Source organism: Falco peregrinus, chromosome 1, assembly GCF_023634155.1.
Source record: "Falco peregrinus isolate bFalPer1 chromosome 1, bFalPer1.pri, whole genome shotgun sequence".
NCBI lineage: Eukaryota > Metazoa > Chordata > Aves > Falconiformes > Falconidae > Falco > Falco peregrinus.
The window spans coordinates 129,229,949-129,255,800 of NC_073721.1; the positions used below are offsets into that span (position 1 = coordinate 129,229,949).

Below are 25,852 nucleotides of genomic sequence, written 5' to 3' on the forward strand. Positions count from 1 at the left end.
CTGACTTTGTGATCCTCGGAGAAGAGCCTAAGGAGCCCTACCACGGGAAACAGTCATTAACAACTTGGGACAGGGACTATCGCAGAAAGCGGGAAAACACAGGAGAGAGGAAGCAGCTACTTCAAGGTCTCAGACTAAGATGGATGATGCCAAGGCCGGGACCTGATCTATTTTAGGAAGGTAAAACTAGCTTCAACTCTTAGCTTTCGTTTCAATCCTGTGATACCCCCTTTGAGTCTTTGTCCAAACCCACTCTAGGAAATATGCACAAAATTGATGTTTCAGGTCAGTAGCTCACATAGGAGCTGTATGGCCTTGTGCCCTTTCTTTGTAGCCAAGAAAATGTAGGGGAAAGCAGCCCAGCTGCTGGATCGTGTCCTACAGTTTGTGGCAACAAGACATAGCTGGATTCCATCCTCCCTGTGCCCTCTCTTCCATCCAGCTGGTGTTGAGAGTGCCTCACCTCTGCTTTGCTGATGGTCTCACATTCATTTTTCCTTCTCTGAAATCTCATTTTCTTTGTACCTTCTCATGCCATGGTTGCATTTAGCCCTTTGACATTTATCCCAGCCTCTGAAAGACTTGAATTTGCTAACCTGGCATAAGTGTGTCATTTCTGCTGAGATAAGAGCAAGGTCCAGAACCTTCTCTACCAGGTCTCCCAATGCTGAAGGTGGAAAAAAAAGGAGCCCCCAGGCCATGAGTGAAATCAGTATTTTGCAGAGAAGGATGCACTGACACGCACTGACACATTCCCCCTGACACAGCACACCACAGGCTCGGTCCAAGCAGGACATTTCTTTTCTCTTGCCTCCTGCTTCTGATGGTTTAGGCTCCCTCCATCAATTCTCTGACCTGGTGTGGTTGTAAATGAGCAGAGCTGGTGAGGAAAGAGTAAACCAAATTTTTTAATTGGAAAATGCCATTCCCTTGAAACCAGATGGCTCTGCCATGGTGGGTCAGTTGTCCTGGAGTGTCGGTGAGGGAAGTTCAGGCAGTAAAATGTTTTGCCTTTCAGAATGAATGTTTTTATTTTACATGCCATTACTTTTACAGATGAAACTGGGATTGTGACTCAGTCCTGCCCAATCAAAAATTGCTTCTAAAATCACATTTCACAGAAGATTTTTGAACTTTCAAGGTTTTTATGCTGGAATAGAACAAAATCCAAGCTTTGAGCTCCTAGAACCCCCCTGTGAAACATGCTTTTTGTTCTCCATGAACAGCTAGCAGGGATTCAAGACGCAGCCCCACTGCCATAAGTTGCAGAAGGATGGGCAGGACTCCATCAGGAGGATCTCATGCTTTTCCTGAGGGCAGAGATCACAGTAACACAATAACCACTAGGCCCTCATGACAAGCGTGATACCAGAGGAGTCAGGGATGCAGCTTAGGTAATGGAGTCTGATCCTTACCTCACCCAGAGCATTTCAACACGGCTGGTAGCCATGTCTCTGCTCTAGGCCACTGTGGATCAGGATGGCACTGACATGCTTTTCCCTGACCAAAGAAAACCCATGGCTCCACTCTCTGGAGAAACCAGAAGCCCCTTCAGCTGTAGGAAAGCACACTTGGAAGGGCTTGACTGGTTTAACGTATGTGCTGATGCCTCCTTATCTTATTGAAAAGACATAAGACCGCAGTGGGATTTCATGATACTTGCACGCCGGCTGTCAGGAACAAACTGCTCAGATACCGGAGCCAAGTCACTCTCCTATCAACAAGGTGGTTTCTCTACCTCCTATCACTCCTGCAGTGCCTTGTGAAGACCCAGCCTGTTGGTGTGGAAGCTCTGAGTGGGAAAAAGACAGGGATCACCAGCTCCTGTGATTTCTCCCTTTCCCCACTCACAGTTTGGCCAGTGCTCTTCATGGGACTTTCAGCCTTGTCTTGGGGAAACTGTCCCAGACTAGCTGCCCACCCCACTTCCCGCCCTCCTGGAGAAGAGCAAACAGTTTCTGGTTATGGTATAGAGGCAGAGGCTCCCAAGCTTACACCCCTTGCACCCTGTGAGAGATTTTGGGGTGTTGGGAGTTAACAGAACAGACCTATTCCTGGCAATGCTTTCCTGCAGACACTGGGATTGTCTGATCCCCTGCACCAGCCAGCCTTACACAGGAAGGAAAGCGATGCCAGAGCTACAGTGAAAAGCAGGCTGAGGCTCAGCCCATGGAAATGAGGTTTTTCTTCCTCTTTGCAAACTCACTTAGTTGTTTGGACCAGCAAGGTGATGAGGTTAATTGAGCACAAAATGTTGGAGCGCTGTGTGGACAGGCTGTCTGCCTGGCAGGGCCCTCAGCAGACCTCTTCACTCAGCATTGTACCCCAGTCACAACCAGTGTAAGAGAGACCCTGCAACATTTCTGGTGTGTCTCCAGGAAGCCTGGCACAGGGGATGGGGTTGTACATGCCCTGGTTCGTTCCTTTTTATATCTTCTCTGCAAATTCAGGGGTCTCATGGTGCTGGGCACAGGCTCACAGCACAGGTGAGCTCAGAGGAGGCAACAGCTACTCTACAAAGTACTCCACTGAATGTCCAAAAGGGATTTGCACCTTTCTTCTCCTTGCTTAAGGGAGACAGTAAGTTAGGAATCACCACTTAAAAGATATGAATACATCATAGTGTATATTTCATTTAAAATAAGTTAATGGCAGCTTTCACTAATTCACTCCACCCAGCTCCATGGGCCAAGGTTGTACCTGCCAGCTAAAGGCACTAGTGTGGCAGTGGGACATGAGCTGCTGTGTGAGCCAGACTCTGCATCCCTGTTATCTTGTGGAAGAGGATCACTTTGGGATGTGGAAGGTAAGATCTGCACAAGGCAATGCCACCATTTGTGTGCAAACCACAGCATGTAAAAAGCAAATGAGAGTTACTCTAGGTCTGGCATGGCCTGTGCAGGGTCACCCACTGCTGCTCCTCCACCTGCAGGCAGAAGCAGGAGTAAATGGTGTTCAGGCAAAGAGGTGACATCTCACTGCTTACAGCCCTGTAGGACAGCAGAAGGCTTTTTCAGCACCTTGTGGGTACCCTGCTGCCAAACCCGCAGCAGGTCACCTACGTGAGCTGCTCTACAGCCACCTCTGGCCAGACTGCCCATTACATCACACGTCACTGCAGAGAACATGAGTGCCTGAAGGGGCCCCAAAACCTCCCTGTGGGACTGGAGACATGGTGAGGGGGGAGGAAGGTGAGGGCACAGATAATAAGTTCATATTGTTCATATGTTCGTATTTTTCGTATGTTCTGATGATGGGGTGCACAGAAATCCTTCCAGCCCAGCCCATGTCTGCCAGCAGGCCATGTGCCTCGCGGGGACAGCAGTACAGATCCCGGGGGAGGCACCAGGGTGGGAGCAAAGTCCTGCAGCTGAGAGAGCTGGAGCCCAGGGGGGGAAAGGAGAGGGGCCAGAGTTGGCTTCTCATCAGCCCTGACAGTGAGGTGCTGGGGAGCATGCTTGGGCTGAAAGGTTGACTGGGAGTTTCTGCTTCCTATAGGCAAGGGCAGTGTTACAGCTTCACCGCTACAGAACCAGAGACAGCAGCTGGTGGCACCAGCCTGGGCCCAGCACCTGATGAGGCAGGATCCTTCTCCTTGAAGGTAGTTCTCCCTGCCCAGCATTGGTGAGTGGCAGCCACCTCTCCAAGCCCCTGAGAGGTTCAGCTGGGGCATCAGTACCATGTGAGTCCCAGGAGAAGGGAGGAAAGAGGCCAGATCATGCCAGGACTCTGAGAACCCTGTGCTGGTGCTCTGCTCCAGTACTGACACCCTCTGCCAGGCTGGTGGGGCAGTGCTGCCGAAGAGCTGGACTGCGGTGATGGCTGCAGGGATAAAAGCTCAGGATCTGGGATGTACTAGCACAAACAAGCAGTCCATTTTTGCTGGTGGCACTTTTTAACACCATAGACTCCCTCCCCATCCACCATTACTCCCTTGCAGCCAGTATCCTGCCTCCCCATCCCTGGCTGAGGTGACTGATGGGGATGGTCTGTGAGCAGGGAAGTGGGTGGTCATTTCCACTACTGAACTAAAGCTGGGCTAAATAATCCCCCTCAGTGGGGAAGAGAAGCAGGGCAGGGAAAGATGCTGTTTGGGTTTGCCCTCAGTAGTCGGACGTGGTTTTGCAGCTCTTTCATCAGCTGTGCAGTTCCGTGGTCACATTTCTCCCTTTCCCCACAGAGAGAAATGCCCAGTTTCTGATGGCAGGTTTTGTGTGTGCATGTGGCCCCCCAGCCAGGGTGAGACTGGCAGCCAGTTTGGTTTCTAAGCTCAAGCCTCTGCTGAGACATCTGCAGAAATTAAATGGAGCCGCTTAGGCACATTGTGAGCTATACTCACCCGCTCCTTGCAGAGGCATAGGCTTGGCTGAACACTGCTTTTCTAGAACAAAGTGGAGAAGCTGGGACACACCAAAGTCTGGCTCCAAGTCACAGCTGAGAACCACCTAATTTTTCAATGCAGACCATCAGTGCTGAAGTCTGAGGTCCCAGATGCTTTCCCTCTTTAAGGAGTTGGGCTGGGAGACCTCACCGGACATGCACGACCTTGTACATGAGCTGTGTGCTGTCGGTGCCACCCTCCCTGATGACCCTGTTAGCAACACCTCAGTGAATCTGTGGGGGAGCTGAGGGTCTGGCCTGCCCAGGGCTGTGCTGTGATCAGAGCCAGCACAGTGCTGGAATCTTTCCAATGTCCCTGGCCCTGGTCTGTCAGGCACTGTCCCTGTCCCTGCCTGTCTCTGCTCCCAGCAATCTGAGGGGACTGCTGTCTGGATTGGCAAGGTGCCTTCAAACAAAACCCCTCACTGCCTGCTTTCTCCCTGTTGATAAAAACGGGGTGAAATTTAACACATGAGTATATGCACATCAGTTTTGTCACATCATTTGCAGAGGCCTCAGACATTTTGTCTCACTAATTACAGCAACCTGAGCCTGTTCCTAAGCCCCACTTTGACTTCAGGCTCTGATTTTTTAATGGAGGTGAATATGGTACCATCTACTATTGGTAAATTAAGGGAAGAAAATCCTAACTTGCTTCTGCCACTTACAGTTGCAGGAAAGTAGATTGATTTTCTTTTAAGCAGGCATTGCAAAACAGCTGCTTTTCAGCCTCCAGCTACCAGCTGACCCTAATCACCAGCAGTGACTGTTCTGCTCAAGTCCACCTTTTAGCAGACACCTGATTAGAAAAGACATTGACTGAAGCCTTTCAGAAGATGTAGATGCTCATTTGTTTTAACAGAGGAGAAACAAGAGCTTGGTAGGTTAAAATTGAGCTTGGTAGGTTAAAATCGGAGCTTTAGCCCAGCAAATGCCAGGCCCTTTGTAGGACTTCCTCTGAGTGACCTTTTGTTGGCACGGATGCTGCAGAACCCAGCTCTCCTGCCCGGGGGAAGGGGGCAGCCACCTCCTCCAGAAATGCCCCCACCAAGGCAGCCATGCTGTGTGTGCCCTGCCCTGTCAGCTGGGCAGGGAATGGGAGCTCCCTGAAGCTGTCCTGCAGTGCTAGGCAGGAAGGTGTTAACAGCATCTCCCAGTGCCACATGTCTAAATGCCTTCACCTCTCTGGGAAGCTGACATTCCTGACTGTGCTGCAAATTAGAGAGCTCTTCAGGGTCATTTTTCCCCTCTTCCCTTTTATTTTGTTTTTATACACCCCCTTTCTTCAGATGTGATGGGAATGGCTGGGGCTCATCCACACACAGCTCACAGCAGCCTCTCTGGGGTCCACTTGTGCTTTCCCCCTCCAGCTCTGTCTGTGACAGCATGCAGGGCTAGTGGGGGTGGTCCATGGGAGGGCATGGCCAGCTGCCCTCCCCAGACCAGGTGCTGGCTTTCAGGTGTCCCATCTACCCACGCTGGCCGCCTGCTGTGGCCAAAGGATGCTGTCAGCTCTTGGCCTTGTGCATGCCCATCACTGTCAAATCCTCTCTGCAGAGGCTGAGTGCTGACATGCTCCTCTGCTGCGCTGTGTGGGCCACTACAGCCCCTGGGGTGGCTCACCAGAGAGTGGGGGAGCTGGAGATGGGAGCTGCTCTTTGCTGTTGCTGATGCTCCAGTTGGCCCAGCTGCCTCACCATCCTGGAAACAGCTGTCTAGGACAGAGGAGCTCACCCCTACTACCCAGCATGGGGTGGGGGGTACAGCACATCCTGGTGTTGCTGGAGCAAACCCACCAGAGTCAGAAGGGCCTAGCAGACTTGGGAGTGACTTCTTGCTTTTAGCAATGGAGGAAAGATGAAGGACAGGGCTTCAGTGCTGCTCCTTTATAAGCATTTCTACTTCCCTCCCTGGGATCAGCCTGAATGTGTAGCCAGGAGCACAGGACTCCCGGCCAGCCCGGGGAGGGAGGGTGTACTGTGTTGGAGGAAGGACATTGCTGACCAGCACGGCTGCACTGCCAGGCAGGAACACTGTCCCTGATTGATAGATTATTAACCTTTCCCTGGTGTCTCAGGCCCCTCTTGCAGCTCATGGTTTGTGGCAAAGATCATGTCTTTTTTACTTCATGTCACTGTAAGTCTTATGCTCCTGAAAAGGCTGTGGTGACTGAAGACATACATACTTGGCTCTAGAAAGATGCTTAACATGTAGCTTTTAATCAGCTCTACCATGAAGGCTTGAATGTGGCCCCAAGGGCCCCTGTAGGAGCTGCAGATACCCCGGGGATGAACAGGAAGACCTGGAGGCATTTGTGCATGGGCACAACATACACATTTTTTCCTCCCTGCCTCCAGCAAAATGGTCTCTAGAATCACAGGGTTTTGTTCAAGTAGTATGAAAACAGGCAGACACTAATCTTGGAGACTCAGGAATATCCTCCAAGAGCCCATGAATCACAGGCACTGGGGCCTCAGCATCCAGCTCTAGTTTGTCATGATGCTGTTGTTTTCGTGCTGGATTTGACTAGATCTCAATGGCTCATAGTATGTCTCACACAGCACCTAAAGCAGCCCTGGCTGGAAAAGGCTGTAAACCAGCCGGCTTGGCCTGCAAAACAAAGCCCAAACAGGTGGCCAGAACAAGCCCACAGCGAGGAGCAGCAGTTCAGTTGGGTACTCAGACTAATGCCCTACAGCTGGGAGGGGGCCCTGGCCCTGGGGTTGGAGATGAGACACACCTGAGGGGGGAGGGAGGGGCAGGTTCCACACGGTCCCTGGCTCACTCATAGTGAGCTTTTCCAGGTCTAGGTAAGAGGGGTGGTGGGGATTTTGGGGTGGTTTGCTGTCTGTGAGCTCATATTTTGTGGGATGCTGGTGGTCCTAATTTCCTGGGAGCAACTGCTGGGGAAAGGTTGGCTCTGAGTCTGCACTGGGGACCCTGGCTGTGACTGCCCTTTGCTTAGAGGTGGGCCTGGCGTGGTTGGAACAAAAGGGTCTGGCAGGTGCCACATGCTGCAGCGTGTTGGTACCTGGGCTGTGTGCTCTGTCTTTAGGGTCCCCTCAGTGCTACCAGGTTTGGAGCTGGGACTGGGCAGCATTACCCCCCACTTCTGTGTTTAGGGGTGCCTTGTCCTTTCGGCTTCGCTGCCTTCCCTGTGCACCCAGCCCTGCTCCACCAGTACCAGCTGCAGCAGCATGTTTTTTCCCCTTCCAGCCATGGCTGATCCCACGTGGGGATGTGGTGGCCTCAGCTCAGTAACCCTGTACATTACAGCCCATCACAGCCTTTGGCTGCTGGAGCTTGCTGAAAAGGCAGCGCTAGGGGCTGGGTGAAATGCTGCAAGCCAGGTATTAGCTGCTTGGGGAGCCTGGGCAGGCTGGGCTGGGAAGAACCACCCTGGTTATCTGTGCTGGTGCCCAGAGCTGGGCACGGGAGGACAGCAAATGCTGTAGGGGTCTGGGGGGGATGCAGCCAAGGGAGCCCCTGTGAAGCAGCTCCTGGTGCTTCTGTGCCTCTAGCCTGGTCTCTAGGGAGGGGGATGTTGCAAGGGCTATCTGCCTCCTCAGAAGAGGATAGGGAAACACCAGAACTTTTGGTTTGCTCCAGAGGAGCAAGAGCAGCTGGGTAGAGGCAGAGGGAGATGAAAGGGAGAGGGCCCAGGCTGGGGAGGGTAAGATATGGCCCAGCTGCTGGATGGATCCTGCTCCCTGGGCCTGGTAGGGTGGCTCTTCCTGGGGCACAGCAGTGACACCCCCACACAGGATAACACCAGAGCAGCCCTGGAGGTTGCGGGGTGCTGTCAGAGGGTTTACAGATGGCACTGGGGAAGCAGAGAGCCCCTGGGGAAGGTTTCCCTGGCAGCTGCTTACTGCCCATACCTCAGTGCCCTTCTGCAGTGATGGGGGGTTTTGGTCACAAGGCTCCAAATCTTCGTGACAGTGACGAGATCGATAGGAGCAATGTGGGACTGGGGCTGTGCCTCATAGAACAGCAGAGCTGCTGGGGAAACCCCTGTGCAGGAGGGAAGCCTCCCCAGCCTCGCCATCCTCAGCAGCACAGAGCTTGGCCAGATTAAGTGGATGCTGTTACCATGGTGACGGTGCCCACAGAGGAGAAATGGGGTCTGGTGTTTTCCTCGCATACAAGGATGCGGGGACTGGGGATGATGCTGGCTGGGACAGAGCTGTCGGGGATGCAGCCATCCACAGTTCCCCTGTTCCACTGGGGAAACCCCTCTCCAAGCTCTCCCTGGCCAGGGCACATGTCTGATCACAGCCAGGCTCTGCTGAGCCAAAGGACAAACTTCCATGTCCTGCAACCCCCCCAGATTGTGCTGGGTCCCCAGAGTCCAGTGCCCCCACCCCGGTCCCCTGTCCTGCTACAAGAAGGGACCTGGATGTCTGTATTAGCAGTGCCCTTGGGAGGCTGAGGTCCCTCAGCAGTCTCATGCTCCTTGTGAAAGGGTCCTAAGAGGGGCCTGAATTCACATCAGAGCTTTCCAACACACATGAATGTCCCAGCTCTGTCTGCAAGGGCCCTGCCAGCCAGGGACAGTGACTGAGGTTACAAAGGGGTTGCTTCTCCTTTTCCTCTCAGGTTTGCAGCCCAGGACAGAAGACCTCAAGACCTCACCCCCTCTTCACAGAATGATGAAATCATAGGAGGTGGAGGCACTGACAGCCATCCTGAAATGAAAGAACGCAAGGGACACAGCAAAGCCTCCAGGTAGAAGAGCCTGTGGCAGTCCAGTCTTCCCTTGCCTGGAGCCTGCTAAGCGTGAGTAATACTGATTTGGACTAAGTTAATGTGTGATGAGTTTATTGCTGCACCTCTAGCATGTCTCATTTAACTCTCCCAGCCTTCGCAGTGATGGGGTTGCTGCAGGATATTGTAAGCAGGGCTGTCTTGTGTCTGGTTCGGGTGGTGAGGGTTTGCAGGTACTAGAGCAGCACTACATGATGTTTGCAGGCCAGCAGCAGTGTTACTGGTGCACTTGTGTGCTGAACAAAAGGGTCGTGGTTAAACTGCTGTCGTGACCAACCTCCTACGGGCAGAGCATGCTGCAGCATCCCCTTAGCCAGTGGCCACCTGGCAGCTGACTGAAGGTGGGATGTTCTGAGACAGCCGGGTTGGGGAACAGAATTTCCTCCTAAGAGATTACCAAAGAAAAATGGTGTCTGCTCTAAATTGCAGCCCTATGGGAGCCAGCCGTTTGGGCCACTGTCCCTAAAGAGAGGAAGGCCTGGAGGAAAGGCAGTGTGTGGTAGGAGAAGGTTGGGAAACAGGATCTGAAATTGGGAAGAACTGGAAAAAGTTGATTCTCAATTACTATAAAACAGGGAATAGGTTATTGTCCTAGTGTAAGTGCTGCAGCCCCACCTGTGGAAATGAGTCGGGCACCTGTGCATGGAGGGAGTCCTGATCAGAGAATCTCTCTCAGCTGGTGGGGAATGCTCCCCCCGCAGCCAGGTGGCCCAGTAGCACTCAGAGTAGGCTGAATCCTTCTTTTGTCCCACTCATGGCATTTTAGTTTGTCTCCCGGCACTCTACCACACTCAGGCTTTTCCAAAGGGAGGTGTACAGTCTGGATCTGTGGGTGTTTGCCACCCTTTCACTCTTATGCTCATGTTCTTCTTGCCACTTCTACACATTGTGCCTGCCAAGGGTTGGCTTTCCTTTTCCGAACCCACTGGTGCTGTCTGCTGCCTCTGCCCTGTCAGCTCTGCATGTTTGCTTGCTAGGCTGATTGTCCCCTTGACTTCCAGGGTGTCCCATCACACTGAAGAGCTGGCACGCTTTTTTGGAGGCAGGAATTTTGCTGTGTCTGCTTATGGAAGGTTCTAGAGAGTCACACTGCAGTTCAAGATTTGGCTTTTAAGAGTCACAGGCTGCAGGGGTGTGAACTCACATGTAGTAAAGGGAGACATAACCTGGCTGAAGCCTATGCTGGATTAGGGGAGACCTGGCCCCACAGAAGAGCTGTAATGGTTGAATGTTTTAGGCAAGGGTAGTTTAGTTAAATCCAGCTGAGCCCCTACAGGAATGCTTTTGTTTGAGATGAACAGTCATTTGCTGTGAGTTAGTTTAAATCCAGTCTCAATTTGTCTTAAGACAGGCAGCTGTTCTTAATGGGAAAAAGCCTGGTAGTGTTGCGTTTGGGGCATCCTCTTGCTTCTGTGTCGGAAGCCGAAGTGCCCTCAAGGCAAGCCACGCTAGGCATGAAAACCCGCGAGTCTGCAGCTCGAGTTATTTACTGAGCTGCTACTAGCAAGGAAGCATCACTGATGTTAGTCTCTTTAACAGAGGCTGAAGAGAAACAATTTACTCGCTTCCAGGAGGATGCAAAGCTGGTGGCTGTGGGTTTGCGGTGCCGCTTGCCTTGCGGCGGGTCACCACTGCCCTCTAGTGTCCCCGTCCCGCACTGCCCCCGCGCAGGGTGCACGGCTCTCGGCAGGGGTTACTTCTGCCTGTCTTAAAATGGGCTACCCGATGAACACCTCGTTACACCCTCGCTTCCTCATCTGTCTTGATGTGCAAAGCAAGTAGCGCAGCAAATTATCTGGGCTAGCCTAGTAAGAAATGCTCCCTTTTCACGCTAGAGGTTAGTAAGCAGAGGGTAGGGTTTGGGTGTTTTCTGTATCCACTCTGCCTGTCTGCGTCTTGGATGTGCCTCGTGTGCCTTGTGACACTCTCAGCTTCATGGTTAACGCCCTGGCTCCCTACTTCTCTCCTGTATGCAGATGCATGTGCAGCCCAGTTCTAGCATGGCTAGGAAGTCCCTGAGCAGCCGCAGGGTCACGGCACTCCCTCAGGGTTCCCACCCCAGACCTCGGTGTGGCTGCAACAGGAGGATCTGACCAGCAAAATAGGGGGTGGGGGTGGAGCAGGGGCTGTAAGACAATGCAAGATCTTGTACTCCTGTTAGTAGAGGTCAGGACAGGACAAGGAGTGATCTAATGCACCCAAGAACATGGGACATAAGTAACTGGGGAAAGTGATGAAGAGGCTGATGACCAGTGTGAATCTCTAGTATTGAAAGTGTTTGGAGTTAGCATGAGGGTAACAGTAAGGGTATCAATTACTGCACTTTAAAATCCATACACAGAAAGGGCTATATTCAAAGAATGATAATATTATTTTTTTGTGATTTTACTGGTTTACTAAGGCTGTATTTCAGTGATTAAAAACCTTTCCTTCTGATGCTTGCTTGTTAGAAGGTGATACTTTTGCTACTGAGCTTCGAAATGGAGGTGTTAGCCAGAAAGATACTGCATGCTCAGTGGTTGCGCAAGGGCAAGGTGGGCCAGACTCCCAAACCACAACAAAAAAGGAGCAAGTAAAATTCCAAGCCTGGTCACCATAGTGACTGGGGGGCGGGCAGGCCCCCAAAAGTATAGGATTAATTAAAAACAGAACAAACTCTCCAAGCAGACCAGAATTTGATTGGATTAAAAAAAGTGTATTGGATGTCCAATACAAAATAATAAACATGAAGGTATTAAAAAAAGCCATAGAGTATACAGCAAATACTACAGAAAAGCAAAAAAATTTGTACAGAAAGGTAGACATCTACAGCAGTCCTCAAAATTATTCTACATGAGAATCATAAAACAATATACAAGTTTGGTTTTTTCCCCAAAGGTCTCTGAGGGAAGCTGTCACTTAACAGCTTGACTATGACACTACAAGGATACACAATGTTCCAAATTTAAAATCACAGGATATGTAAGAAAACGTAGCATTAAAATGTGAAAAAGTGCAATACAGATTGTACACTGAATTGAATAAATGTTTTTTCTTTTAGTTTAACCTTAAAAAACCAACTTTGAACAGTTGTTTTATCATTAAAAATATTCCCCCTCCCCAATTTCAATGACAATATTAACATTCATGGTGTTATACATAAGTAATATTCACAAAGACCCACCAGTTAAGAATACTGTGTATGTATGATGGTATTTCTTTGGGTATAGGTAAAAAATAGGCAAAGGAAAACATGCACTCCCTCCTTTCAGGACAGGGTGCGTACTTTATTATTTAAATACATATTCTGTAGCTTATTTTGTCCTGAATTGTATTGATTAAAAGTCCAAACATCAATTATCCAGGTGGCCCACAGTGCTCCAATTCATTTGATTCGCTCCCCCCCTCAAATAATAAATAAACCCAGCAAATGTCCTAGAAATGACAACACAAAGAGTCCAGGAAAAGAAAGGAAGTAAAGCTACAACATAAACCCCTGCTGCTCTCCAGGATGATTCATCAGCTCTCCTTTCTCTCAGTGACAGGGACTACGAAAATGGGCTGAGCTCTAGTTTTAGTCAAATGGATAAAAGAAAATACATGAAGCAAAGTTTCTGGGTTTTTATTTAAATTTAAGAAGGTTACAGTATTTTCTCTTAATGTTCCTACAGGTACAGCCACCTAGCAGAGGCACTGTGGGCTACAGCAGCAGCGCCCCGCACCTGAAGTGCTTGGTACCTGCGTGTCCCCCATCGGTATCACTGAGCATCTGAGATCACAAACCCGACTGCTCAGAAGGAACAGATTCTCCATCTGAATCATCAGTAAGGTTTGAGTTTCCTTTCATCTTAAAAATGGAATTGCACACAAGTTTGTTAGGCAGCTGGGTACTGGGGTTTTTTTTCCTTCCTTTTTTTTCTTAAAATACTGTCCCTCTTTCTATGCCTTTCTATTCCTCCTTGTGGCGTTTGGCAGAACCAGGCAATCATACAAGGGGAAAAGAAAAAACCCTTTTCCTTCCCCTTCTATGGGAGCTCCCTTTTAACTTTCCTTCCTTTTTAGTCAGATATGTGATCAGCACCCGAGTCACTAATACTGGTTTTCTTTTCAAATGGTTTCAAAAGTGTAAAAAATACATTTTTGCCTTGCTTACATCTCTGAAGAATCCTTAAGAGAAGGATTCTTGTTTAAATGGCCTGGGATACAGAAATTGCACTGGGGTTGGACTTGCGGCTGAAGGATCCTGTGGACATGTAGTGTTCTCAGAAGTAAGATATGGTATGTGCTGATGAGAAGAGGTTCACAGTTCTCTGCTTCTGGGAGGTCCAGGTAGCTCAAACCCAAGCACCACCAGCAGGGAAGTGTTGTGCACTGCTGTCTGTGCTAAGCTTTCCATGCTGAATGAGCGCTCAATCTGCACTTGAAAGTTTCATGATGTGATCTTTAAATTAACAACAAAATAGAGCACTGTTGCCAAAAGAAGCTGTAGTGTCATCTAAACATAAGGAACCCTACTTTACAGGAGGAATTTTTTAATGTTTCTAAATGAGACTCTCACTGCAATTCAGTAACCAGAGACACAGTATGCTGAAGTTACAAGGAAGGATGTTACAGAAGATGCTTTCATTTTCTTCAGTCTTTCAAATCAATGTAGAAAGACAGGAAAACAACAATTATGAAACCTCCCACTGGATCCCCTCCCCTTCCCCATCTACTTTTCCCCACTCAAAATATTGAAACTGCACAAAAAGCGACAAACAAGCCTTTCAAATTACATTTCAATTCAATTCAAACAGACTGGTAATCTCACAGTGATGAGAGGAGAAAGTCAGGCTTTTAATAATTATAATATAAAAAAATAAAAAAAAAAGCTTACAAATAGCAGTGCAGCATCCCAAAAGGCCATGGATTAACTGCCAGAAGGGGACATAAGTATATGCAGAATAAAAAACAAAAACAGAACAACCCACGCTGGCAATGATTTTTCATACACAATAGAACAAGCAGTCAAACGTCAGTCTAGGCTGTGGAAAAACAACAGTTTCTCTTTTTTTTTAACAATATTTTTTTCTTTTTTATAAAAAAAGATAAAATAAAAACACAAATAAAATTGTACATAAATGCGAATGTCCAACACTGAAAAGGCAGGGCAATCACACCACTGAGACAAAACCTGATCAGAAAAAAAAAAACAACAAACCAGTGAAGTCCACTTTTTTTCCTTTTATCTGGATGCTGGATTTCAGGCTGATGCGTCCCATCCTGCATGGTCTCAGCAGGTAAATGGAATTCCACTTGGCAATGACTTCATTGCAGGACAATGACAAGAAAGGTCATCTCTCTTTGACCAGCTGTAGCACAGATGCACTGGTTGGTTCGTTTGCTTTCTGTGTATGTTCTCATGCGCTGTCCCTCTTCCTGTTTTTTTGTTTTGTTTTTTTTGTTTGTTTTTTCTTTATTTTTTTTCTCCCTCTGTACAATTCCTTGTGTTCCAAGGCTGAGTCCTAAGACTTGTGAAGCTGTCTGGAGTCATGTCCTGGTGAAGGTGGTCATGCTGTAGTGATGGCATTAAGGTCCTTCATAAGTCCTTCCAGGTGGGCCATCTCTTTGGTCAGCTCATCCGGTTCATAATTCTGTGGCAGATGTAAAGAATTATTGACAAGATTACTTGCTTCCTTTAATAGACGGACAGAATAAGAAGAAATTGTCAGTGATTCTAGTGTAACTGTGACCCTGGCACATAAATAAGCAGAAGCAGATTTAGCAACAGTTGCAGGAATTAATAACTTGACTCTTATTTTAAGTGCAGACCTTTTTCATAGAATAGTTTGGTTGGAAGAGACCCTTAAGATCACAGAGTCCAACTGTTAACCTAATGCCGCCAAGTTACTTACGTCGGGTCACCCACTGACATCCCCACTTGGCCCCGGGGCAGCCCCCCAGCCTGGGTGCAGTGCTGCTGCAGGCCCCCACCTCCCCAGCCACACTGCCTGGTCCTGCCCACACTCCTTTGCAAGCTGAATGTCTTTGTTTCGGGTGTTTTGTTGTTTTTTTTTTTTCCCCCAATAGTGATTCATGATTTCACTGAAATTTAAGACTGTGATCATCTTATCTGTTTTCCTTGTATCAATTCCTGCTTCAAGATAACAGCCTCCTTTGAACAAAAGGAAGATATTTTTAAAAAACCTTCCCAATTTAATTGGAAAAAAGGTCAAAGCAAGCACTTCAGTAAAATGGTTTTGATAATCATTATGCTTGCTAAATTCATACTCCCTTGTCTAGCTCAACTGTCTGGCTTCAGCTACAGTGAACAGCTATCACTCTTATCTGTGCATCTACGTAGATAGATCACCATGGATTAGTTAATCTTAAAACATTTTCTAAGATGACCAAGTCTTTCCCAGTACTGTGCAGTTCCTGGAGCATTTCTCCAAACCCTCTCTGCTCTTCCAATGCCATTTTCACTGAAGGCAAGCTGGGCTGCCTGTGGTATTCCTGTACCAGCTCTGCTAATGCCGAATCAGAAGCAACACAACTCCTCTCCTGCTTGATAGTTTCTGCTCTATGTATTTAAGGTCCATTATTAGACCTTCTAGTACTGAAGCTACTGCTCAGCTGCCTGCGTACCATACACCTGAAGTCCTTCCCAGAGTAGAGCCCTCGACCCTGACTGCAATCTCACTTCCTTTGCTTTCAGATACAAACTTTTTTCTTTAATTTAAATAGAAATGAAGGCAGCAGGCACTTTCCAGTTTACCAAGCAATCTAGACTGTACTAGAAAATTCATCTCTGTCCTGTGTCTAACACATTATCTGCCAACTACTGACAATGATAAATAGCAGCGAGCTGGAAGTACTCAGACTCATTCCTACAGGCTCTCATAAAACCAGAATCAATTCAAATCACTACCTCATCCTGATTTTTAAAACTCATACTTATAACTAATATTTAGTATGCTGTGATGACTTTATCTTATAACAACTTATTAATGCCTATAATTAAATATTCCAGATTTGTTGATGAACAAACTAGTGACTGTATCTTTTGTACCAAGCAAAAGAAAGAATAAAGTAGAAGTGACAACCAGACAGAAGGGCAAAAGTGCACCAAATCAAGCATGCATACAGTTTCTAGACCAGCGCATACAGAAATAAAACCAAGAGGGTAACAAAACCAAAGGACAGTAAGGAAACAAGAAAAAAAGGAAAAAATAATTAAAACCAAGCATTTCCTGTAGCAGTAATACAATAGCTAATACAGTACTTCTTGGCTTGCAATTTGAAAGGAAAACAGCTCTTCCAGCATCTGACACCCAAAACATCCTTGCTTCTTAAAAGCTATTTCTAAAAGACCAACAGTTGGTTGTATTTTTCCCCCAGTCAGAACACTTTCATATATGAGTATCTAAAAACATGTTTGGGATGATAGCTTTAAACATTTTGGCATTCGTGCTAAATTTCCATCTGCAATGACACTCTGGATGCTCTGCAGCAGCACAGGAAGCTGCAGCTGCGTGACTTTAATGGGATCCAGGCACAGTACGCTTGCAAAACAGACGGCAATAAATGACATCTCAACACGAGCATGAACACATCTTAAGCTGCACAGAAGAGCAAAAGGCACTGTTGGAGGCCTTCAGCTCCATGAACAAAGATGCTCTTTACATCAAGATAAGCAGGCAAAAAACAGATGTGCAGGGCACTTCTACAGCTCCAGTACGGAGGCCTGCATATAGAAGCCCAAGTCACAAACCAAAGCTCCATTAGGCACTATGTACTGCAGAGAACGAAAAGACTAGGGCTAGAGACGGCATCTGTCTTTCCTCTTGTAATTGCGAAAGGCTCACAGAAACCAGAGCAGTGAGCACGAGTCAAGAAAGGAAGTCCCAGAGAACATTACTCTGTGTTCAGCTAGTGGCATCGGCTCAGCCAAAATACTGTCAGAGGTTTTTCAGTGTTTGACTGAATGGGCTTTGTGGACTGGAATAGGTGGAAGCACTGCATCTGTTTTAGTGTTGTGTAATTAGGAAGGAAGGTACTGCTCTTCAGTAATTTTCAGATTTAGAAAGTACTACTAGTACTTGCCATTTAAGTGCTTATTCTCTGAATTTACTGCCTTGTGTAGAAGGTATTTGCACTAGATTTTTTTAATATCGGTTAACAGGCAATGGCACTTGGTGGAAGTCAGCAGCCTCATTATCCTCTGCCTTCGCAAGTCTCATGCAGACATTACTAAAGATTACAGGTATCACACAAGGAGAGATTTGCCACAGTTTGATAAGCACTGCCAAAGAAAGCCCCTGGCAGTGTAAGAGTACCTACGCTTTCTGAGTCCTCAAGCATCCTGGTGGTCTCCTGCACATCAGGGGCACTGGGGACTACCACTGGCATAGGAGGTCGGGTTCTTCCTAAAGTCCCAATCGATGCAGTCTTCACCGAGTGAACTGGATGGTTAGAAGCATAAAATAAATTGTTATATAGTCATGCCTCAGTTAATTAGTTCTTTTGCCTATTCAGAAAGCTCTTGAAAGTAGGAGAATAAAAAGGATTCTATTAGATGAAAAATAACACTTCAGATTACAGAGTGCTGAATTTGAATCTTGGCCTGGTTTATCTGTGTACATAAAAGGAAAGGGTCTTGAAAATTATACCAGCAAAATTCACTCCAGCCTCTGACATTTCCTTTGATGCTGAAGTCTACCCCCTGCCCCTTATGCAGCTTCTCTCATTTTCCTCTAAAATTGCCTTTTTCTCTTTTTGGCAAGTGTGTCTTGCCAGTTTTCCCCTGCTCACCTTGCTGAGTCAATAATGGTGTGCTTGGCAATGCAGGGTCGTACGTGGAACCAGCTGGTGGAACTGCCGGCACTGCAAAACTCTTCAGCGGGTGGGAAGGACGGACATGTGCCGTGGGGAGGTTCTGAGCCGAGTCCTCCTCTTGTGCATTAGCCAGGTAAGACCCTGTGGTGCCTTCAGGATCCTGGTGGTCAGCACAGGTCTGAGACGAGGAAGCTGGCATGGTGTCTGTGCTAGGTGTATTTCGAACAGATTCTACAAGAGACCAACAAATCAACAACAACAACAAAAAAGTTGTTTAACAGAAACTTTCTCTGTGGTCAGACGGAAACAAAACAGTAGTGTTTGCAAGCACCTTTTCCATAAGCCAAGAAGTGAATTCACAGATTCTGTTTTAAGTGAATTCACTGTCCTGTTTTAAGGTGAACGGCAACAGCTGTCTAATAACAAAATAAGCTTGAGCACTGAACGACTCCACAGGCATAATACCAAATCTATAGTTTTGCAATGAAACAGGTACATGTACTAAGACCCAGATAAACAGCATGGAACATAAATCTTCATTCTTCACTTCACCCTTGAGTATTTCACAGTATTGACATTCTTAAATAGGTATACATTAAGCATATATCACTGTAGTGCATACAGAAGAACCAAATTTTTTTCCCAGGTATGAGTTGAAACCCCTTTATTTGCTGAATGCTAAAATGAAATCACAGGGTTCATTTGTTTGTCTGCAGCAGGCTCCGCCCTGATCTCAGAGAACAATAAGACAGTATCTTGAGTTTAGGGCACTGTGATCCTACTCGGACAATATTCAGGAAAAGATCTGGCTTGTGAGATCTGTCACTTCAGCAGTATAAACAGAATAAGGGAAACCTCTGCCTCGAACATATCATCTGCCTGTGTAATTGCAGCCTTGTGAGTTGTTTTCATAAGAAAACAGGAAACAACGCTGTTGGCTGTGGCACCTCAATTAAAACATAGACCTTCAATTGGACAAGCTCAGAATTCACTTAATCTCAAGATGTTACCTACATGCAATTTAGCAATACTGTGCTCTGGAATTTTTCAGAGCACTGGAGACATTAAGAAACTATTGCAAATGATTGTGCTTCAAGCCTGAAAACACTGCACAGAAATCACTGCAATTTTCTGGGTGCTTCAGGAAGATTAACTAATGTCAGCTCTCAGTAGCAAAGTCTGGACTTTTGTCCTCTCTTGGTTTTAAACAAAACTGATTAGGGAAAAAGTTAGTTACCATATTAAGTAGCTCAAATTAGATTAATTCTCATGTTTCAGGCTCCAGGGCTGAAGATTTCAGAACAAGAAATCTTGGTATTTTAAGTTGTATACAAAACATTAAACCTCCTTCTCCAAGGACATTGTCATGGATCTCAAAATCTGATCTACAGAAAACTCAACCTATCAAGGATTCTGCTGGTATTTAAACTGATCACTGCCTCTCATGGAACACACAATGGTGACTGACCAAGTTAAGCTTCAGGCTTTGATTTCACATGTTTCACTCATTGTTCCATTATAAGCAAAATCTATCTGATCATTTATATCTCACCTGTGGAATTGGCCCTGTCTGAATGGGACATGGATGTGCCAATCGGCCACGGGTTGACCTGGTGATGGAGATAGCTGCGAGTTGGAGAAGCGAGGCTGCCGGAGTGGAAATGATGGTGAGGGTTATCGAGTGAATGGATGGGATGAGCACTAATCACAGCTGTGAATGAACATAAGACAGAAAAATGCTTAACATACAGACAAGCACGCACATGTACTGAAATGCACCATATCCCTCCCTTCTCCCACAAAGCCACCGAACAGGGGAGCCAATGGCCCAGCAGGTTTACAGTGACACCAAGATGATGTATTTTAATATCAGTTTTCCAACTCTGCTCCAGCACTTTAGCTCCCTCCATACCAAGACACAAAACCCCCAAAAGAGGCAAGGCTCTCCGTTTTCCTGTGCAGAAAGTGCATCTCTCTTGGCTGTATCTTGCAGACACTTTCTGTTACACTTGAGAAAAATAAAATTAAGCTCCCTTTATAATTTCCATGTATTTCACACTGTGCCATAAATGTCAGAACTAAGGCAGAAGATAAAGGAGCTCACATTCCAAAATAATTTCTGGTTGTCTTTGAATTTCTTAACATTATAACCAGATGTGGCGTATTTAGTTAATTAAACAATGCAAGACAAACAATAAGAGTAGGGAAGACACCAAAGGCTCCACTTATTCCCTCTGTGCGGACTTTGTAAAGCTCTGCTCCAGTGTGCTCAAACCTAAAGCCTCTTTTTCTCCCCCCCGCCCCCCCCCCCCCCTTTTTTTTTTAAATCTTTCTGTTTTCTTTTTCCTGTTTGAGACACATGAATTTTATACTTAATGTAAATCATCCTTTGCCCTCACAGCCAAACAAAACCTCACTACTCCCCAGCTGGGAGGAAAAACGTGCGCAGAATTTAGTTCATATGACTGACTAAAACACTGAACTGCTTAAAATCATACAGAAGAGTCACAACACAAAAAAATCAGGACGGGAACACCGCCACTAGCACCATAAAGAACAAAAAGGTTGTGGTTGGTTATTTTCTTTTGAACCTTTTCTGGAAATTCTCCAGATGTGCTGCCTATGAAAGTTACTTTCTATGAATGACATGATGCAGAAATCCATCATTATAATCGCGAGTGCAGTTAAGACTTCTTGCACTGATGCATGCGGTCTGAACTCAGAGGCTGACTAAACAAATATGAACCCTCTGACTTCCTCGCTTCCTGGAAAACAGCCTGTCAGCAGGACAGGATATGTGAATTGATCAGTGGCAGCAATATACTTAGAGATTTTCAGCTATTGGTAATAAACAATTTCTCTCTCCCATTAAGTTACACCAACAGAAAGCTAATGCCATTACCTACCTCTTGTAAACAAAGAGCAACTTAACTCTAATACTGAGTAATCAGTAGGTTCTAGATTTAAGTCCTGTGAGACAGCTGTCAAGGGGATGTGAAAAGTCAGGTATTCTCACTAAGAGCTTCCAGCAAAATTAAACCACCACTTTGTCTTGCAGGGAACTGACATGGCAAAATAACCCATAAAAGCTTGGCAATCAGAAATCCAGAGGCAACAGTCAGAGACACTAGGAGCTCTTTTATGTGCCAGCAAGGTAGGAGGCGTAAAGATTGTAACGCATAAAATTTTACAGGCATAAACATTTTCATTACTTTATTTGTAGAAACCACTGGTCTACACCTGTGTTTTAGCCAGCATTTGAATCACTTTGAAATATAACGTACGTTAGTACAAAAGACTGCCTATATGCTTTTGCAACCTCAATAAAAAGTCATGCACATATACTAAACCTTTCAAGAAATTTCCTAAAAGCTTGGAGATGAGGAGAAAACCACAAAATCATAGTAGCTCTGAAACATGATCAAAGCAGCATCCAGTGAACAAGTGGGGAAAACCAATCCAGTGAGAATGCCAGAAGGTTTACCCTGCCACCTAGCCAGCCACCTTCCACTGCTGCATTTTGCTGACAGTTTGCTGGGTTATGAGACCTAAATCATATATAGCTTTACAGGTCAAAAACCAGCATGTTGTATCACCAGTTCTTAATGAAGATCATGGTGCATTATTTACTTCCAAGGAAGAGAAAAGTTCAGGTGAAGAACTGGATAAAGAGAAATTGTTAAAAAAGAAACAGCCCTTTGCTTCCCAATGTCCTTCCAGCATTTTTGTATTCCAGTTGTCAAAGAAGGAAACAACTAGGCACACACCATTACTGTAAATTGTACTAAAATTGAACATACTAAATTATCCTAGTTTAGTATTTAAGAGGTAAATAACTAGGCTTGAATGCTACAGTGGGCAGAGGGAGAAAAAAGCCATAGGAAGGTGTCTGCAGGCACAGGCTTAAACACACTAAATGGCCCTGCCTTCTGCGTTGCTCACTGCAAAAGGGCCTCACACACCAGTGTCAGTTTTTCTGTGCAGCTTCTTCAAAAAGGTATCTAAAGACATTACATTAATGTTTCCACTTACTATAAAATAGAAGACTACAGCTGGAGGCCCTTAGAGCTTTTGCAAACAGGATGAAAAGTCAAACAAAGTCACAAAAACAATCTCAATCCCTAAGGCACCAGATGACCTTGCATATCCTTCCTGACATTTAGTGCATCATGCTAACCTGTCACACTGAGCCAGCTGTGTGTCTGGTTCATTCTTTCTGGGCAAGGCAATATCTAATAAAGAGAGGGAAAACAGAGAAGCTTTTCAAGTGAACACAGCAGGACTGGTATCAAAAAGAGATGTCAAAGCTGGGTTTAGTGCTGCCAGGAAATACCATATCCACAACTGTATCTGCTAGCATTATCACACCAGCTTGAATACAATCAAAAGGCAGAACTGGAATATACTACCTCCCTAAAATATGCATCACCGCTGTATGGCTTGTGTGGCCTGCATACCTTTTAGTCCTCTGTGGGACTGATCACATAAGTTGCTAAGTATCTTTCTCACTGAATGACACAGGACAAGGGATACTTCACTGCGCTCTTTCTGTGAGGCACCCTGCACAATTCAGCAGGGGCTCCTATACGAGTTTATCTTATGTGTGTCCAATACTGCGTTCCATTTAGAGAAAAAGCACTTAGAACTGAGTGCAAGGTACGACTTACTGTAGTGTGAATTTGTTACAGGGTCACACAAGTCTGAATTCATCACGTTCTAGCACTTGCCATGGGACATCATCAGGCAATCCTCAGAATCCAATAGCTGCAATGTCCCTTGCTAGACACCCATATATGACAGCATGCAAACTTCTAAGAAACTAATCAAGAGTAAAGATTATTAATATAAAACTATCCTCCACTCCTTCCTCATATGCGTAAAACTGGAGAAAACAAGGAGCATCAGGCTACTTACTTTAAAACCAAGAAAAAAGATACTGTCTTGTAAGAAGGTAGTAATACAAGGAAACAGTTGAAAATTCACAGAGCCAATCAGGTTGTCAGGACACTTGAAAAAGCGCGTAAGGGGCCAAGAAAACCAAGCACTTGTTTCAGGTAAATAAAGTAAACAGTTAGAAAGTTGAAACGTAACTGACTAGTCTGAATTCGTTCCATAAAACACAGGAGGCTGTGGCAGCAATTACCTGGCTGCAGAATGCTCAGGAAAGCCTACATCCCAGCCCCGGCAAGCACTGTAATTTTGCCTCACAGTTCTCACTGCATGTTGCCTTTTGTACTTTTTACTTATGTTCTCAAGTCAGGGTTTCTGCCTAGTTGTTCAGAGGTTTAGCCAAGTCCCTTTCCATCTCAGAGTCATCGTTTGAAAACCTGATATATTAATTCTTAAAGTATTTTGTAATAGTAATTAAAACATATTACTACTGCCTCAACAAAATCTCAGTTCAGCACTATTGCTCAAATTGTCATTAACTAATAGTGAGATACACAGATAAGAAGCAACAAACCAGACATTCTCCTCATTTAGGAGTCTGCTCTGCCAGACTCGCGAAACCTCACCCTCTGTCAGTGGTCTGTCCACCTTCTGATAAATTTGTATAAAGGCCCATTGTGGAGGAAAGCTTCTCATGTACTGCAGGCTTTTGGTATCCTTTCCAAAAGATTCCAGTGTTGCTCCTTCAGGGCCATTCTGCTCAGTAAATCACGGGACAAGTTGGCACATGGGGACGTCTTGCACTGAGACCTGTGGTGACCTTTTGCCCCAGCTCCCTAATTCTCTCCTACTGGAAGAGCAGCTGAGTTGTTTCTGAAGCTGCTTCTGAGCCACTACCACATTTTAGCATAAATCCATACTGATTTTGGTTTGCCATAGGAGGGTGGATTGTAAACTGCAGCTTGTCAAGAGCTGCTTCACAGAGCTGCCCATGCAGTGGGGACAGCAGTTACGGTTAGCGCTGTGGCAGAAGAGTACGATCACTGCAGATATGGGTGAACATGGTTGTTTAGAAAAGATTAAGCATGAGTCCTGTAAAAATAAATCCTGCCTCACTAATCTCAGAGCTTAAAGACAGTAAATATGTCAATAAAGGGAACCAGCAAATATAATACAGATAAATTTTTAAAAAGGCTCTGACAAGACTCCACTCCAAAGTTAAAACACTAAGTTGCTGCTGAGGGAAAGCTCTTTTATGGATTGAAAGATGGTTACAGATATGAAGCTAAGAGGGGCTTGACAGTCAATTTTCAAGACAGAGGAGAAGAAGCAGGAGATTCCCCAGGTATCAGTGCTGGGACTGGTTTTAACCAATTATCTTTTTCAGTGACCCAGACAAGGAAGCAATCAAAGACATCTTCAAGTTTGTCAATAATATTAAGGTCTTTGGGGTAGTCAAATGCTATTCTGATGTCAAGGAACTCCAGAAGGGCCTCACAAGAGTGCATGAGCGGGCAAAGAGGTGGCAGGTAAACTTCCACATCACCTGAATATACAGTAATACACTGAGGGATAAATAAATCCAAACAGTACTTATATGATGCGGGACCTCAGAGCTGCCAGTTACAATTCAGCAAAGAGATTTTGGAAATAGGGTTGACAGATCATTAGCTCAATATGCAACGGCAGTGAAAAAAGCCAACAGAATGTAGTACCTCACTGGGCAAGGAAGGTATTGAGAACAAGGCCTCTGCCTTATCATTCTGCTCTCTCATTCATCGTTCCCTGCTCCGTAAGAACTTGGTGGTACTGTGTGCAGCTCTGGCCTCTCTGAACCTCAAGCAGTTTAGCAAAGCTAGAGAAGGTTCTGAGAATGGTGACTAAAGTGATAAAGGGGATGATGAAGTAGTTGCCTCATGACGGGAGGCTAAAAAGGAGAAAGGCTAAAAGGTAGGAGAAAACTAATAGTGGAGAAGAACGTGACAGATTTACCAGCTCTCTACAGTTCCTACGTAACAGCTGGATACTGGCAAGAGTGAAAAGGGCACGGACTATAACCAGCAGCCAGGCTCACAGGCTTGTCCTGGAAAGCACATGCAGTTGCCACTGCTGGGGGCTGGGACAGACAGACTGCTGGGCACATCCCCGACGTCCCCACTTCCACAGTGCGCCTCCTGCTCGCTCCGATACAGCTGCTCAGTTTTTCCTTTTAACTTGATCTAACTCTGCCTTCACGATAAGAAATTCAGGACGCCTTCTTCGAACTGTCTGCACTGCATGTATGACAGAATTACTTAGGAAAAGTAAGTAGGAAGGCAGCAAGTGTGTGCACCTGTGCATACAGTATCAACATGGCTTGTTTGGGTGCTCCCAATTTCAAGCCAGCTAGTACGTGGGCTGTTGACTTACGCTGAGGTGGTTGAGAATCAAAAGGCATCATCATCTTGGGCCTCATCCCCCTTCTTCCTGCCAGGGTGGACATGCTATCCTCCGACTCATGCCCTGAAGGAAAAATACTGAAGGTTATTCACTACTGCAGCAAGCCTTGTGTGATACCATACCAGACTATTTCAGTCCTCAGTATTTCTGGGCTGTCCTGTTTGTAAGCAGTTCTGTGACTCGTAACTGATAAAACTAGCACTCTCATCCCTCACTAGAAGGCAGAAAAGACAGTTAGGGTAAAGATTATCAGGCACTGTAGAAACTCTTCCAGACCATCATGCAAAGACACACCTCTGGCAGTGCAGCTCTGGGCAGTGAGGGGCAGGCACGAAGAGTCACACGTGTGGGTCAGACATGCTGGACTAACGAGTTACCCACTCGCCAAATGAAAACTCACCCACACCAAAACCTGACTGTGTCTGCCCGCTGAAAGAATGTCATAAACATCTCAGCGGTTTCATGTGAAACACTTGTTGATCTTCTGATTACTAATCAGTATTTACCCAAGGGAAACGCATGCCTTAACTCCTGGGCACTCAATTTTCTCACTAAAACGTGTGTAGGCACAAACCCCAAT

The 25,852-nt window shown here is 46.2% G+C and overlaps 1 protein-coding gene across 9 annotated transcripts in view; it reads right to left on the reverse strand.

Annotated features, from left to right (window-relative positions):
* Positions 1 to 12,732: 12,732 nt before the first annotated feature.
* NEO1 (neogenin 1) overlaps positions 12,733 to 25,852 on the reverse strand; it is a 212,085-nt gene continuing 198,965 nt past the window's right edge. For 6 of the 9 annotated variants that reach the window (XM_055818650.1, XM_055818644.1, XM_055818631.1 and 3 more), the window contains 5 exons: positions 25,243 to 25,335; positions 19,496 to 19,654; positions 17,920 to 18,174; positions 17,449 to 17,570; positions 12,733 to 14,759 (listed from right to left, as the gene is read on the reverse strand). In XM_055818650.1, the coding sequence (XP_055674625.1) occupies positions 14,676 to 14,759; positions 17,449 to 17,570; positions 17,920 to 18,174; positions 19,496 to 19,654; positions 25,243 to 25,335 (713 nt within the window). In that variant the 3' untranslated portion in view covers positions 12,733 to 14,675. Of the gene's footprint in view, positions 14,760 to 17,444; positions 17,571 to 17,919; positions 18,175 to 19,495; positions 19,655 to 25,242; positions 25,336 to 25,852 lie in introns of all 9 variants that reach the window. The other 3 variants (XM_055818665.1, XM_055818661.1, XM_055818638.1) reach the window with 2 other exon arrangements.